At 47.4% G+C, this 15202-nt stretch overlaps 8 protein-coding genes across 8 annotated transcripts; 5 read left to right on the forward strand and 3 right to left on the reverse strand.

Moving 5' to 3' along the window:
* The first annotated feature begins 277 nt into the window (after positions 1 to 277).
* Positions 278 to 906, forward strand: BDV37DRAFT_235165 (Rpp14/Pop5 family protein). Its single transcript, XM_032080451.1, has one exon. The coding sequence runs from the start codon at positions 293 to 295 to the stop codon at positions 635 to 637; it is 345 nt and encodes a 114-aa protein (XP_031947148.1). The 5' UTR covers positions 278 to 292; the 3' UTR covers positions 638 to 906.
* On the reverse strand, positions 907 to 2435 carry BDV37DRAFT_235166 (GTPase GPN2). The gene is made up of 3 exons (XM_032080452.1): positions 2031 to 2435; positions 1868 to 1968; positions 907 to 1804 (listed from the first exon to the last, which is right to left on the reverse strand). The coding sequence occupies exons 1-3, from the start codon at positions 2398 to 2400 to the stop codon at positions 1142 to 1144; spliced, it is 1134 nt and encodes a 377-aa protein (XP_031947149.1). The 5' UTR covers positions 2401 to 2435; the 3' UTR covers positions 907 to 1141.
* On the forward strand, positions 2294 to 3823 carry BDV37DRAFT_235168 (WD40 repeat domain-containing protein). The gene is made up of 4 exons (XM_032080453.1): positions 2294 to 2359; positions 2431 to 2557; positions 2612 to 2867; positions 2947 to 3823. The coding sequence occupies exons 2-4, from the start codon at positions 2548 to 2550 to the stop codon at positions 3743 to 3745; spliced, it is 1065 nt and encodes a 354-aa protein (XP_031947150.1). The 5' UTR covers positions 2294 to 2359; positions 2431 to 2547; the 3' UTR covers positions 3746 to 3823.
* A 6-nt stretch (positions 3824 to 3829) lies between these two features.
* BDV37DRAFT_235170 (ribose-5-phosphate isomerase RKI1) lies at positions 3830 to 5176 on the reverse strand. Its single transcript, XM_032080454.1, has 3 exons — positions 5061 to 5176; positions 4426 to 4916; positions 3830 to 4370 (listed from the first exon to the last, which is right to left on the reverse strand). Exons 1-3 carry the CDS (start codon positions 5096 to 5098, stop codon positions 3913 to 3915), a joined length of 987 nt encoding a protein of 328 aa, XP_031947151.1. The 5' UTR covers positions 5099 to 5176; the 3' UTR covers positions 3830 to 3912.
* Positions 5177 to 6463: 1287 nt separating this feature from the next.
* Positions 6464 to 8406, forward strand: BDV37DRAFT_235173 (NEDD8-activating enzyme E1 regulatory subunit). Its single transcript, XM_032080455.1, has 2 exons — positions 6464 to 6966; positions 7025 to 8406. Exons 1-2 carry the CDS (start codon positions 6592 to 6594, stop codon positions 8324 to 8326), a joined length of 1677 nt encoding a protein of 558 aa, XP_031947152.1. The 5' UTR covers positions 6464 to 6591; the 3' UTR covers positions 8327 to 8406.
* A 274-nt stretch (positions 8407 to 8680) lies between these two features.
* On the forward strand, positions 8681 to 9716 carry BDV37DRAFT_235175 (uncharacterized protein). Its single transcript, XM_032080456.1, has one exon. It carries the CDS (start codon positions 8796 to 8798, stop codon positions 9153 to 9155), a length of 360 nt encoding a protein of 119 aa, XP_031947153.1. The 5' UTR covers positions 8681 to 8795; the 3' UTR covers positions 9156 to 9716.
* A 782-nt stretch (positions 9717 to 10498) lies between these two features.
* On the reverse strand, positions 10499 to 13121 carry BDV37DRAFT_235177 (major facilitator superfamily domain-containing protein). Its single transcript, XM_032080457.1, has 11 exons — positions 12544 to 13121; positions 12258 to 12466; positions 12141 to 12207; positions 12048 to 12087; positions 11562 to 11992; positions 11475 to 11509; positions 11300 to 11420; positions 11126 to 11226; positions 10976 to 11064; positions 10739 to 10877; positions 10499 to 10675 (listed from the first exon to the last, which is right to left on the reverse strand). The coding sequence occupies exons 1-11, from the start codon at positions 12730 to 12732 to the stop codon at positions 10588 to 10590; spliced, it is 1509 nt and encodes a 502-aa protein (XP_031947154.1). The 5' UTR covers positions 12733 to 13121; the 3' UTR covers positions 10499 to 10587.
* A 213-nt stretch (positions 13122 to 13334) lies between these two features.
* On the forward strand, positions 13335 to 14849 carry BDV37DRAFT_235180 (TauD/TfdA dioxygenase family protein). The gene is made up of 5 exons (XM_032080458.1): positions 13335 to 13642; positions 13734 to 13808; positions 13873 to 13940; positions 13994 to 14477; positions 14533 to 14849. Exons 1-5 carry the CDS (start codon positions 13367 to 13369, stop codon positions 14644 to 14646), a joined length of 1017 nt encoding a protein of 338 aa, XP_031947155.1. The 5' UTR covers positions 13335 to 13366; the 3' UTR covers positions 14647 to 14849.
* Positions 14850 to 15202: the final 353 nt, after the last annotated feature.

Genomic DNA, 15202 nt, shown 5'->3' on the forward strand with positions numbered 1-15202 from the left:
ACCGCAATAGGCAGGACTACCTTAGAGCTTCTGCAATTCTTGAATCGATAAAACATATCCGGACATCTACGGTTCAACTCAAACCGTCGTCGCCAACTCCGAGAATCCTCAAAACCTACTTGTCACAAGGGGCGCTCGACCGCTCGAAATCGCTCAATATCACTCAATCCACACACCAATTCGTCGCTCGAAAAATAAGAACTCACACAAACGAAAAACCCTCAGCGCGCTAGCTAAGTCCATCCAACTGTAGAAAAGACAACCCGGAAAAAAACGCAAAAAAGAATCCAAAATGGTCCGCGTCAAACACCGCTACCTGCTCCTCGACATCCTCTACCCAGATCCCACCTCATGGCCGCCCTCGACAACGGCGCCGAAAAATGCAACACGAAACGCACAATCCCAATTGCGCATCCACTCGCCCACATCCGACGCCCTGACGCCGAGCTTGCTTGCGAAGATGGTGAGGGAGGCAGTCGCAGAGATATTTGGTGATTGGGGTGTGGGGAGACTGGGTGGTGTTACCGCTGGCGGTGTTAGTGGTACGTATAGTCCCTCCTTCTATTTTGTTCGCCCTATGTTGGTAGAGGGGTGGGTTGAGATGGTGATTAATCCTGAGTTCGATTGGGACAGTTAAATACTTGTCGCCTGCAACTTCGACGGCCATTATTCGCTGTCCGCGCGCGTCGTTCCGGCTTGTTTGGACGGCGCTGACTTATATGTCTCGGGTGCCGGAGTATGGGGACTCGAATCGGTCGAGGCGGTCGGATGTTCCGTTGACGAGGCCTTGTGTTTTTCGGGTCATTAGGATTTCTGGGACGATGCGGAAGGCGGAGGAAGAGGCGATTCGGCGGGCAAGGAGGGAGATTGTGCGGCTGAGAGGCGCGGAGGAGGTTGGGGTGCTTGGGGGCTTGGTTGGTGGGTTGGAATATGAGGAGGGCTCTGGTGTTGTTGAGGGTGTGATGGAGAATGACGAGGAGGATGTTGATATGGGGAGTGACGGAGAGGATTGATGGTCTTCTATAGGATGAAGGTGTTTGCTTTTGTTTTGGGTGCGTCCGCCGTTGTTGGCGAGGTTTTCTTTTTCATTCATCAGAGATACCCTATGATACATGTATAGTAGAGGATGGTAAAATTCATGTCATGACTTTCGTACAACCTTCACTCCGCTGTCTGGTATGAATCCCCTGCCAAGATCGTCGTACTCATCGTCGTCCTCGTAGCCAGCACTGGGTTTGGTAGCACCAGCCTCTTCGTCTCGTGCTTTGGCCTCTGCTTCCAACTGTTGCCTTTCCTGTTCATCATGCTCATCTTTGGCATCTAACCAGCGTTCCTGTACATCTCGAACATCCATCGTTCCTAGGCCGTCCCGGACGGCAACTTGCCAGACGGTGTCGTTTGCACCTTCAGCAGGTCCGAACACATACCCGCTTGCACGGTCAATAACATGCAACAGACTCATCATGCTCTTCTTGTCTTCGACAGCTAACGTTTCGAATGCAACGAGTCCGAAATCTTCAACGAGGTCTATAATGGCTTGATTGAGGGCCCCGAACTTATCATGCGAAAGTCGAGATGATTCCGCTTCCAGGTGCGGTAGCAGATACGAAAGGTCTTGGACTTCCGTGTAATAGTCTAGATTAAAAGGGAGCGGAGCGTAGTTCGAGAGATTGTCGATCTTGGTGAGGACGTTGAGGTGGGGAAGGTCCATCTGGAGCATGGCGCGGAGGGAGAGGATGAGGGCGGATATGTACATAGAAGGTAGAGTGAGGTTGTAGGAATCAATTAGGTGTATTACAATTAACTAAAGTAGCGATTAGCCCCATGTATGTTATTGTGTAGCAAGAACGGAATGGAAGAGACATACTCTATATCCCATCTTTTGGAGCTTGAAGAAAATATTTCGTAAGGAAGAGTGATGCGTAAATATCTCGACCTGACCTGGACAGTCAAATAGAACATAGTCATCTAACAACGACTCACAATTCAGCATGTCATACCAAGTGTGCCACACCAATTCCAACGCTTACCTCCAAGTTCCTTCATGCCCTCCTCCAACCAGTCAAAATTCTCCTCCAGTTCTTCTAGTGCATACAATATACCGCCATTAGGACCCAGGTTGTCTTCACTCATTACTTCCTCGAGCGTAACCAGGTCGCGAACATCCAGCGCACATGGGTATGACGTTTTATCATTTGCGGGGTCCAGATTCACGATCGAACATTTGCGCCCAATTGCCCCAAGGAACTGATGCATGCCATTGCAATATGTCGACTTTCCCGCGCCGGGAGGCCCTATCACTAGCTGCGCAAACGGCATGATGATCCGCCCGTGATGGAAATGCAAGATAGTCGGAAAAGTACGTGCTATAGATACGTTGAGAGACTTTATCGATTGCATTCATTGATAATGGCGGGGAGAATATTATAGGGCGGTGTTATGCGGCAGAAAATGATCTGAAGGACCAAAGCTGCGATGACGCCGGCCGATCAACAACTATCTGCCGTTGCTGCTTCAATTGGCTTTTCCCGGTGACCTTGCGCAATCATGGCGTCGAGTAAGTATAATCTTCTTATGGCATAACTTACATACCTGGCTAATGCACTTGTAGACCAGTTCATTGTCGCGTCTCCACCGACTGATGCCATCTCCGCCTTGAAGTTCTCTCCCGACCCTAATTCCACACGAGTTGTTGTATCATCCTGGGACAAAAATGTGTACCTTTACGAGCTGCGCGATGAAAATGGGAATGTAGGAGAAGGTAAACTATTACAGAAATTCGAGCACCGTGCTCCGGTACTTGATGTGTGTTTCGGCGCAACCGAGGACGAGATCTACACGGCCGGTTTGGATTGGGACGTTAGGAAGTGAGTCCAGCCATATTTTCCTTCCTCAGTGAAGATACCGAGAGATTGGAAAATGTAATGCAGTGCTAACAATCTGCAGGATTGACGTAGCAACATCAACGCAGACCGTGCTTAGCAGCCATGAAGCTGGCGTTCGAAGCGTCGTTTACAGCAAAGAACACCAACTGGTGATATCGGCATCTTGGGACTCCACATTACACGTACATCGCATCGATGCCCCGGACTCCATACCTTCGATTATTCCTCTCCCTTCCAAGCCCTTCTCCATGTCTCTCACCGCTACGAAGCTGGTCGTCGCGATGGCCTCGCGCGCGTTGCATATCTATGATCTGAAGGCGCTATCTGTCCTCACGGCTCAGTTGGATGGTACTGTTCCGAACAAGGTCGAGGTCGAGCCGTGGCAGCGGAGAGAAAGCAGTCTTAAGTTTATGACACGATGCGTGGCATGTATGCCTGATGATGCGGGTTACGCTTCTTCGAGCATTGAGGGTCGAGTCGCTGTTGAATGGTTTGATCCCTCTGCTGAATCGCAAGCACGGAAATACGCTTTCAAGTGCCATCGCCAAACGGCTGATGATGTCGATGTGGTATACCCCGTGAACACTCTTGCGTTCCACCCCGTACATGGAACATTTGCGTCCGGAGGTGGTGATGGTGTGGTTGCTCTCTGGGATGGTATTGCGAAGAGGAGAATCAGGCAGTATCAGAAGTACCAGTCTAGTGTTGCTGCCGTGGATTTCAGTGGTAATGGGAAGTACCTGGCCATTGCTGTCAGCCCAGGATTTGAAGATGGGAAAGATGACGTTGTTGAGGGGGCGGTCAAGATTTATGTGCGCGAACTTGGTGAGACAGAGGCCAAGGGCAAGGGTGCGAAATAGAACTACGTAGCTTTACTATGAACATCTAATTATCACGACTGGAAATGGAATTTGAACCCTTGTCTAGGTAGACAGTGTAAGGAATCTGATTACGCTAGCATCAAATGGTATCATTTTTAGTTCCACTGTTATGTATACATGTCTAGATCGTCTCGGGAAATAAGTGGTTAAGCAGAAGCCTTCCTAACGGACACGGAGCCGTCAGGCATGCCGAAGTACGCGGCGATAGGCTTCTGACCTCCAGTACCCCCACGAGCCTGCGCCTGAGGGCCAGTTTCACCGGAGAAGATACCAACATCCAAGACACCGGGAATCTGCTTGATGGCCCGAGAAAGGGCTTCGACCTCCCAAACTCCATCCTTTCCGCTGCCATCTTGCCCGGCTGCAATATCTGCCTTGGTAAGAAGGGTCTTGAAGGGAGCGTCAATGAGGTTGAAGGCCTGGTCGGTCTTCAGAGGGGTGGGCTTGGGTGCGCCTTCCGGAGCAGTAGGGTTCAAACGAAGAGCAGGCGAGATGCTACCAAGTTCCTTGAGTTCTCTAAGGACACGGCTGGCAGCGATGGGGGCCACCTCGATGGGGATGTATTTCCAGTTCGAAAGGAGACGAGACTGAAGTTTGCGGGAGTCTGCTTGTGGTTAGTCTTGATAGGAGGATTTTTATTCAATATCAGGTCCACTGACCAGCAACGCAGACAAATTCCTTGGCCTGGAGGGCGACAATCTTCTCCTGGAACAAACAGGCGCCGCCGCCCTTGATCAGGTTGAGGTCGTCATCGACCTCATCCGCTCCATCAAAGGCAATGTCCAGCACGGTTCCTTCGGGAAGAGAGTCAAATTCAACGGCTGTCAAGCCATTGGAGACGATGAGCTGTTTGGAAAGATAGCCTGTAGGCACATATTTGGTTTGAGAGGTATCGACACCAGACTCCTTGATGGCCTCAACAACGTAGACGATGGTGGAACCACTGCCAATGCCCACATACTTGGCATCCTTAGGATAGTGGTTCTTCACAGCAGCCTGACCGGCTGCGCGCTTTGCGGATTCGATAAGATCGGCCATTGCGGATTTAAGACGAAAGTTTGCAGGAAAGACTGTGGGAGACGAGGGACGAAAGGTATGAAGGCGCAGACGAGGGTGAGCGGAGAAGGATGAGGGGAACGAGGATCGCAATCTGTATAAATATGATTAGGCGGGCTATACCGGAGGTTAAAGTGCTTTAGCGGCAGGAATTAACTGGGGGGTAAGAACCGCAATTGCCCTGAAGGTGGGGATTCAAAATACGATCCCAAGGAACGTCCCGGTAATCGTGACTTACGCAGTAAATTGGCAGCCACGTGAAATTACTAGGAACATGGCACAGCAATTGAGGCTCAATGGATATGTAACACCTGTACCAAACACACCTAATGATAACGTCCCTGCGAATTGCCGAGTTTATGTTGATTGTCGCAATGATAAAGGTGACTTTTGACTAGTGGTGGGGTTGTGTCGTCATAGTGCTTTAGACGGCCTCAGGCCGCCATGCAAGGCCTCAGTTGTCAGCGGTTAGGATTACCCAGTACAGTAATCCAGACTGAAACACCAGTGTGGTTAGAATAAAGGCCAGCGTGACCTGGTGGTCTGAATAGATTTACCATCGGAACAGCTTGAACCGGGTAAGAAAAGAGAGATTTCATCTTTTTGAATTAAAACTTACTACAGCTCCAACTCTGAGTACATACGAGTCTAGATAAACTAAGAGAATATATTAACTGTAGAATATTGCTACTAGACGAATAATTAGCTGACCTGTGCTCAGTATGTAGGCCATATAAACCACTAGAAGTAAAGCCAGGCCTTATTATACTGTCAGATTGAGCTTCTACAAATGCTAGCTAGATCTGTCCATGTATGAGGCCAGTTGCCCCTCAATCATCGCGACCCTCGGTATTGTAAAGCTATAATCTGTAAGTTCAACTATAGCGTCAACTCTGTCCTATTAAGACTTTTCTCTGCGCCAAATGACAAGAGCAACCCACCAGTCACCCTGGCATGACCTTGACACCGAATGTTCAACGAGAATTTTGGTCCGGATGGACAAATAGCCCAAGTATCTATAGACCTACGGAGCCCGTTCTCTATATTGAAAGGGGAGTATAGCCCAAAACATCTCCCAGGGCCGCCTGATGTGATACATGCGGAAGACCGGATAATTTCATCGTGTGTCCGATCTTGGGGTTCGTATGTGAAATTTTGGCCATGGCTGTTCCGAAATCGATCGCCCGCTGGTTTTCTGAACCCTCTAGTCTGTTGAGAAAATTGACATGGCTCGAGATGTTTGCTTGTCCATGCTCGGGAGCATGGCTTGAGAGTCTGCTTCACCCAACCTACTTCATTTTTAGAGATGCATCACTCTGTACGGGGCAGATACTGATCGTGGGGATGCCACTAGTCTAAGCAATTGATGCCAAAGGACGGAAAATTGATTATTATCATTATCTCGTTTTAATCAACTAGCTTACCTGAAAAACGATTGCAATAGCAAGATGTGCCCGGCGGTCAACTTGGCGGTCCCCATTTCTGCCCGTCATGTCACAGAGGTCCAGGAACGCTCTGCCCCTCCGACTCCACGCACTTAACCGTTCCCAGGGTGTTAGCTACCCGTCACGTGGGCATGCAGCGTCTACTACGGATTACTGCAGAACCATTGTCAACCGCTACTACTGGCTTTCAACAATTGTCAGATGCTTGATATTATATCGCCTGTCTGAGGCAGTACTAGTAATCTGGTCGTACTAGTGACTTGATAGCGTGTCTCTGCTACTCTCACCTATTCCTCACCATTTCTCTTTCACTTCCCCGCCCTCATGACTGATGCCTTTCCTAGTGCCCTGACTGGGCCATCATCCAAAGAAAGAAAATATGATCGACAACTGCGGTTATGGGCTGCAAGTGGTCAGAAGGCTCTAGAGGAGTCTCGTGTACTTTTGGTCAACTCTGATGGCCCATGGAGCAACCAGAGCACTGGCGTATCAGGTGTAGTGGGTGTCGAAACACTGAAGAACCTTGTCCTTCCTGGAATTGGAGGATTTACTATCGTGGATCCTGCTACTGTCACTGAGGCGGACCTTGGAGTTAATTTCTTCCTCGAAGAACAGAGCCTGGGGAAGCCTAGGGCCGCAGAGACCTGCCGATTACTAAAAGAATTGAACCCAGACGTAGAAGGGAGCTTCCAGTCAAAGGTATGGGATAGGGGGATCTGTCCTTAAATAGCTTTATATGCTGATACATTATCTTCAGTCAATTACGGAACTTCTGAGACAGGATCCAGAATTCCTCGCACAGCATAGGCTGGTGTTAGTTTCTGGTCCTATGAAGCGACCCTCTTTAGATGCTCTTTGCAAGGCTGCCAATGAGCTAAACATACCAGTCTTGTATACACGCTCTGTTGGATTCTACTCCGCCTTCTCACTCCAATTACCGCCCCTGTTTCCTATAGTAGAGACTCATCCAGATCCGGAGACAACACAGGATCTCCGTCTGCTCAACCCTTGGCCAGAGCTGGTAGAAGCTGCTTCTCGAATCAGTGATTTGGAGACCTTGGATGATCACCAACATGGTCATGTTCCATACCTATTACTACTTCTCCACTACCTTGAGAAATGGAAGGAGACACACAACGGCAACGTTCCAGCGAATTACAAGGAAAAGTCTGAGTTCAGGGAGATGGTGCGCTCTAGCGCAAGAACGAGTAACCCCGAAGGCGGCGAAGAGAACTATGATGAGGCTGTTGCGGCAGTACTGAAATCGTTGAACCCCTTTAGCTTACGCAGCTCGACTCGCGAGATCTTTGAGATGGATGAGTGCAAAAACCCCCGAGCCGACTCGGCCGATTTCTGGATTATCGCATCTGCAGTTCAGGAGTTTTTCCAGCAGCATAATGTGTTACCTCTGCCCGGCTCACTGCCCGATATGAAAGCCCAGTCGGCAGACTATGTCTCTCTTCAGAACATCTATAAGTCGAAGGCGAGAAAAGATGTAGAGGAAGTCACAAATATAGTCAGAAGAATCGAGTCCCGAATAGGATCTCGGTCTGGTGAGGTTCTAGAGAAGGACATCGAAATATTCTGCAAGAATGCCGCTCACATCAAGGTTATTCGTGGACGCAATATCCCTGAAATTGATGGCGAAGTACAGACACTTAAGGCGATCCGCAACAATATAAGTATACCTGACTCTCTCATCCCTGCCTTCGTCGCCTTCCAAGTCCTGGACAATGTTGTTACCGACCTCCAAGGAGGAAAAATCCCCAGTGGATCAATTGATGACGAGGTGGCGTGGGACGCTCAGATTGATCGTGTCCTCTCTGCGCTCACGACCGACGACCAATCTACAGTTGACCAGGACGCCCGGGAGCGCATTTTGGAAGCCACCCAAGAACTACGCCGGACAGAGGGCGGCGAGCTGCATAATATCTCGTCTCTTACTGGTGGCTTGGTCGCGCAGGAAGCACTCAAAGTTATCACACGGCAGTATGTACCGCTGGATAACACATGCATTTTCGATGGAGTGCGAAGCCGTAGCGAGATGTACACATTGTGATGCGGTTGTGCACTGAGCAGCTATGGCAGAGTTCGCCTAAGGAGTCAATCTACAATGAAATGAATTTATGAATTGGAATATTCTTCTCCCACGAGTAGTTCCTCTGCTGGGGCTGTTCCCGACTTTCAACTGTCATAAACTCGCTTCCAGTGTACATTATGGATATTTCCTGTGTCACGGCTTACGCGAACTTTGTCATGTCGTAGTACTCGACTAGCTAAGGTACAAAGAGGGCACTGACATTTGGGATGTAGCAATAATCACGTGACCTGGTCACATGCTGTCTGTCAGTACCTGGATCCTGGGGTAACATTTCAGTCATGGTCCGGCACCTACGAATCTTGGCCCCAGTCGAAATCACTAAGCATCAAGCCTAGTGGGCTCAAACCTAGCTCACCATGACTCATTCCTCTCAGTGACCTTCCAACCCATCCTCTTAACTGTTTCCAAAAATGCCCGTCGGCGGGTAATGACCGCGTCATTTCTTACCACACCCTCGCTGGGAAGCAATCTGCTGATGTTTTGCATGCAGAGTCGCGGAGCGCTCTTAGAGCCTCGTTCGCCGCCAACGAGGACCCCAGAGGTCTCAGTATCTCCATGGCCGAATATCATAATAACTAGCTGTTCGCTTTGGTGTTCCGCAATCAGGGCCTGTTCGCGAACGGTGTTGAGAAACCTCTCAAGGAGGTCCTTTCTGGCGACAACACGCAAGTTCCCCGCAGAGGAGATTTCATCCAACAACTGTGTCTCTAAGACGACTCGTCTCTACCCGTGGGGATCCCCGTGTGCATATTCTGTATATTTTCGGACCAAATCGTCGGGGCTCTGAGGTCAACCAGATTTGGTTAGTTGATAGAGGATCTAGGTAGCTTTCAGTTAGCTAAGTTTCATATTAAAAGAGAGCAATCACCAAGGAAAGAGACGAATTTACCACGACGATGTAGGAGATGGTGAAAGAGGTAAAAGTCTGATATGAACCACCCATCGTTTTGGGGGCTGGCACCATCGCCCCAGTCCGTAATTCCACAAAGCGAAACGATCCGGCTTCTTGGAGGGAGGTCGGGGGGGCAGTGGATCAAGAATTCCATACTTGCCAGGTCCGCTGTTGTTTCTGTCGTGCGGCCAACTGCATTGAAATCCGCGATACTATCAGGGCGAATCGTATCTGTTATTGTGAACTTGAGATATTTGGATACCCTGCTAGGTAAAGTGTAATAGAGAGGTCCAAGTACTAGCTTCTTTCGAATTACTTTAGAAAAGACCGAATATTGATTACGGGAGCCTTAGCTCAGCACTCAGTATGCTCTATTCCACGTTCAAAGGTTGCGAGATGATGGAAGTGATAATGACCCGGGAGGTGAAGAAGGAAGAAAGAATCAGGATGGGGATGGAGAAAGGGGTATTTGAACTGATGCCTAAAAGTTAGGTGTTCAAGTGGGTGTCATTATGATCTTTTAGTGAGGTGAGAGAACAGTAATAGGAAGTGAGATAAAGTTATATTCACTAAAGTAGGCAGGAGCCCACTAGCCCCTAACCTCACTAAGTAATATATTAATGATCAGACAGTGAGGCTAATTTAATGTAAATATTAATATTCTTAATAAACTCAGTGTATGCTTAGACAAATATAAGGATATAGAAAGTGGATCAACGTAACTAGATAGACTGTGACAGGTATTTGATGTGGATTAAGGTTCAAGGATTCACATCAATGACTGGGTATAAATGTTATTTCCTTCATTTGCTTAGCAGCTTAAAGTTCTGCTTGTCATTCTACAGAGTACAGACTAAGACTTTAAAAATTGTCACAGCTACAAGCTGATTCAGCCAATGGACCAGGTCTGAGCAGCATTAATTGACAAGTTATTCTATGCACTATTTACATCTGCAAGGACTCATACCTTGTATTTATTCCTGGAAACCAACGGAGCGCTTGGTCGTCGAACTAGTCGACAACTGGCATTTAACTCCAATATCCCCTGTATGAGATATGAAAAGGAAGATGATGAGTGTCATCAATTCGATAGTTTAGGACGAAGTTCAATATTACTCTGCTCGCAAAAACTGGCCAACTTGATATGAGTTCAGGGACACCTACTTTACATTTACATAACTACGCTAACAGGTTTCGAAGTCATAATACCACCATAACATTAAGAAAATTAAATTATTATCAATTCTGCTGGCAGAAATTGATAAGACCTGTTGTTGCGGAGTGGCCGCTATAAGCCTCCGTAAGCATCCACTATGCATTCATATCATCAAGTATCCTTTAAGATATCCCTAGCTGATCTCTGATCCTCTTCCAGTGGAACCCCACTAAGACCATTCTCCAGAATTTCCTGGTGCCTGATCAATCCATACGTTAGCTACAGGACTTCTAACCAGGTAATTTAGTTACGAAATCCTTACCTCCTGATATAAAATTCAATTCCTAGCATTGAAACAATACTTCCAGCTGCCCAAGCAGCCGACAACGGGAATCCAATAGGATACCGCGGACTATCTGACGTTCTCCAAATACGAAGTGGAATTGTCGCATGGCCGACGTCTTTTGAAATTAGCAAGTGATAATAACATATTCAGTGGCATCAAGGAAGGGAATAAAAAGAGAGGATGAAAACACAGAACTCGATGAGCTAAACATACACACAAGCGTAACAGTTAGAGCTACGAGAATTGATCGGACTTCGGGCTCTTTGCGAAGGATCTCGCCGATCCAAGCTAGTAGTGCATACCTAACAGATAATTTTAGCTTAACAGGATGCGGAATATGAGAGCTAGAGGCGCAGGACATACCCCCACCCACTGGTAGCAAAGGTCATGAAGTAGAAGGCCATGACTGTCGGTGTGGAATCGGGCCAGGCGGATAAGACAGAACAGCAGAGAACTTGCAGCAGCTTTGGTAGTGTTAGACAAACTGCTGATAGAAAGGCGATTATAATGTGTAAATCAGTGTGAAAATCCACCTACCGCTGTAGAGACGGCCACTTGCCATCGCCATTGCTTCTTGTCACTCAGATAATTGAAACCGACATTGGTGACGATAGAAATTGCGTATCCGCCCAATGGAATGAGGTTGACAGTGTACGTGCTGCTTCCGTTAAAAGACTATCTTCACAGCTATGGACGGCATTATGTAGCTTACCTATATAGCTGTTCACCATTATCATTTTTTAGGCCCTATGCGGATTAGCATCCAACTTTGCCACCATCACAAGTAAGAGAGATATACCTTTAGGTATAGCAGGAAATATGAGTTGCACCTCTGACTCCATGCATATTGAAGATATGCAGCGATATAGAGCCAACTCAGTGGGGTTTTTAGGAGAGCACGAATTTTCTCAAGAACAACTTTTCGATTGACAAGTTCGTTCGTCTTAATCCCATGGCTCGCCATGCGGTCTACAGCAATTATGCGTTCCTGTTTTGTTAACCATAACGCCCGGGTAATACTTGGAGAATCGGGGATAATGAACAGGCCAAGCATGCCCCATGCCATCGTTATACAGCCCGTGACTATGAACAGCCATTGCCATCCCTGTAGTCCGCCTGCGCCATCTAGATTCTTGTATAAGGCTGCCTGTAAAATTCCAAGGAACATATTGCCTGCCGTGCCACTGACACCGAAGATTGCCAGGCGTGTTCCCAATTCCTGGGGAGTATCTAGATTTCTTCTTAGTTTGAAACAGAGATACGAATGCGATATCCTTTGACATACACCAGTTGAACAGCAGACTGGCAAGGCCCGGCCAAGAGGTCTACCCTTTTCAGTGTCTATATCTCTAGCTTAAAATGGTGGGATGGTACTTACGGACTCGAAGACCCCCAAAAAGAATCTCAATGCATATACTGTTCTTGCATTCTTTGCGGCAAATGTACTGCTATGAGCATTAGCATGCTTTAGAAAGATTAGAGAAGGGACTCTTACGCCAGATTCAATGCACCCCAAATAATTTCGCAGGTTGGAAGCCATACAGATGGCCTAATCTTCGTTTGCGTCAGCTGCGAAGGCACGATTGCTATAGCGTATCCGATAGAAAAGAATGTTGTGAATTCCACGAGTTCATTGCCATAAAGACTGAGGGACTCCTTCATTCCTGAAACGTATGCCTGAGTAGTTGCAGACTGGTCCATGTCCTGCAGTTCACCTGGTTAGTTTTACTTTTAAAAGAAAACATTCGTCCGGATTAGGTCGCGCATCAAGGGAAACCGACCTTGGTCAAACCAGAAACAAACGCCCATGTCAACAGCAGGAAATCAATTTTAAGAACCACCAGACGCTCTCTGTCATTGCAGAGTTTTGATAAAATTGAGTTTTCCCATCCTCGGCTTTTTGTAACGCGTGGACTCTCATCATTTGAAGGGCATTGTTCAATAACCACACTGTTTTTGGTCGTCGCCATCCTTCAACTGGGTATATAAGCCTTTAGCATGATACGTCGTACCCAGTTGGAATAGAATCGGAGACAGAATGTTTATATGCTGAAAGGAATCACTCATTTGTCTATGGCGCGATAGGTATCATCGATGGTCTGCGGCGTTGGCCGCCTGTAGCCCAGTGGTTAATACAAAGTCTGATTGGGCTTTTGCAAAAGACCAAAGGTTTAAGATGGCCAAGAATTGGAAGTTAGAAAATGATATGCACGTCCTCGCTTAGTGTTGGAACTTGGAAGAGCTTGCGTCTCTGCAATACACCACATGTGAGTGGGTGTTGATGGTGTATTTCTTGGCTTGAAAGGCATCATCATGTCGGATCGTTGTATCATTTGACACAGGTTCTAAGGTGGTGACCACAATAGGTAATTTTTTTCGGAATCCCTCCGGTTTAATCTTATTAAATCCCTTCAGAAGCAACAAGGATTCGACTGGGGTCATAGAGAATGGAGGGGTATAATCGTTGTAGTGGCGCCACAGCATATAATAACCGTCTATATAACCTGACCCTAGCCTGATCGGCATAGACTGTAACATCAAGTTCTGCTACTATTATCTAGTGGCCAGATCTGTAATATCAATGTCTAATAGATCTTAGATATCATGCCTAACAACGATTCTGCCCCTCTCTACCCCTCTTACCTCCCTGTCCGTCCGGAAGGGTTCACTCCAACTCTGAGGGTTCCACTACAGGATATTCCCGAAGCAGGATGTCGCGCAGATCCCTCCTTACCAGAGATCTACACTAAAGATAGCCAACTTAAGAACATAACCCCACGTATTGGAACGGAAATACGAGGAGTGCAGCTAAGCCAATTAAGTACCGAAGGCTTGGATCAAATAGCACTGTTGGCTGCCCAGAGAGGCGTGCTCGTATTTGTATGATGACCTAACTTCAATCCCTTCCATAATATAGCGCGCCACTCTTTACTGTTTATATTAACCGAATATTAACTAACGAGTGGTGCAGAGAGACCAAGACTTTGCCGACATTGGGACAAACCGACAGCGGGATATCGCAGCTCATTATGGGCCACTCCATCAGGTTCGCCCATGATAAGCTTCGCAATGACGTGCAATTCACATAAACTGATGCCCTAGTTGCATAGCATCCGACAATGGGATACCCACAAGGAACTAGTCCTGAGTTCCAGGTGGTGTATGCAGACGAAAAAGTGTATGAAAGTCTTCCCTCCGAACGGTATCTCCCACCAGCTGATTGACTTCTAGTGGAAATCTTCGCAATTTGCTTGGAACACGTACAAGCTATGATCTTTGGCACATCGACCAGACATTCACGCCCAACACACCTGGAGTAACATTCTTCTGGGTTCTTGAGACACCTGCGTCTGGCGGCGGGGATACCGCATTCACATCACTGACAGCTGCCTATCAAGCCCTCTCACCCACTTTTCGTGAAGGCCTACATCCGTTGAAACTCCTACACACCAGTGCCAGTGTGGGGGAAGTTGCACGTATTGGGCAGGAAAGAGCACTGAAGGAGGCAGTACAAACTGAACATCCGCTTATTATCGAGCATCCTGTCACCCGTGAGTCCGTGTTATTTGTGAACCCGACCATCGCAAGACAGGTCGTTGGCTATAAACCCGAGGAGTCGGAAAACCTGCTAGCGTTTCTGCATAATCATATTCGATCATTGGATTTCAGTTGTCGGGTTTCATGGGAGAAAGGAACTGTTGTCGTATGGGATCAAGTACGTGCCGCAGCATCATACATCAGCGTGAAGAGTTTGCTGACCTTCGTATTAGAGAGCAGTTGCCCACTCAGCTGTGCCAGACTTCGAGGATGGTGACCGCCGACATATGGTTAGAATCATTGCATATGGCAGTCAACCCCAGGCAGTTTCCGTGCACAAAACCTAGAAGAACGCCGCGTAGTTCTATACAATATATCGAGCCTATTCGGAGATGTGAACGTGCCAGAAGTGATGAGGAGGAAAAGCTATACATATATCTCCTGAATCTCAAGACAGTATTTAAGTGCTTCAAATCTTGGTCACTCAGTCTTTTACTATCTCTCCCAGGAGATCTGCAACCTCACCCTTGCCTGTCAATTCTTAATTCCCAGGTGATCACTTCGTACCATCTTCCTCTCATACCTTATGATATTCTTAATGTGTCCTACACTCATAGAATGTTTCAATGGTATTCTATGATCTCTCACCTTCCTCTTCCACTGATGATTCTCACTTTCTCTCTTCCACGAGATCATCATCACTTCACCTCTGATACACCTAGCCCAGACTACATATTTCCTTGTCATCAAGCTTACCTGCAACCCTTTCCCACTGTCTTAATCTAATCTTCAACCATTTTATGCATTTCAGGATCCATAGACACTATTCATTCTATCGTGCTTAATCACAGCTTTTCTAAATCCCTCAGATCGTCTCTTTCCTCAATCTTACATGACTGATAT

The sequence above is a fragment of the Aspergillus pseudonomiae genome (assembly GCF_009193645.1).
Source record: "Aspergillus pseudonomiae strain CBS 119388 unplaced genomic scaffold BDV37scaffold_1, whole genome shotgun sequence".
In the NCBI taxonomy this organism is placed as follows: Eukaryota; Fungi; Ascomycota; class Eurotiomycetes; order Eurotiales; family Aspergillaceae; genus Aspergillus; species Aspergillus pseudonomiae.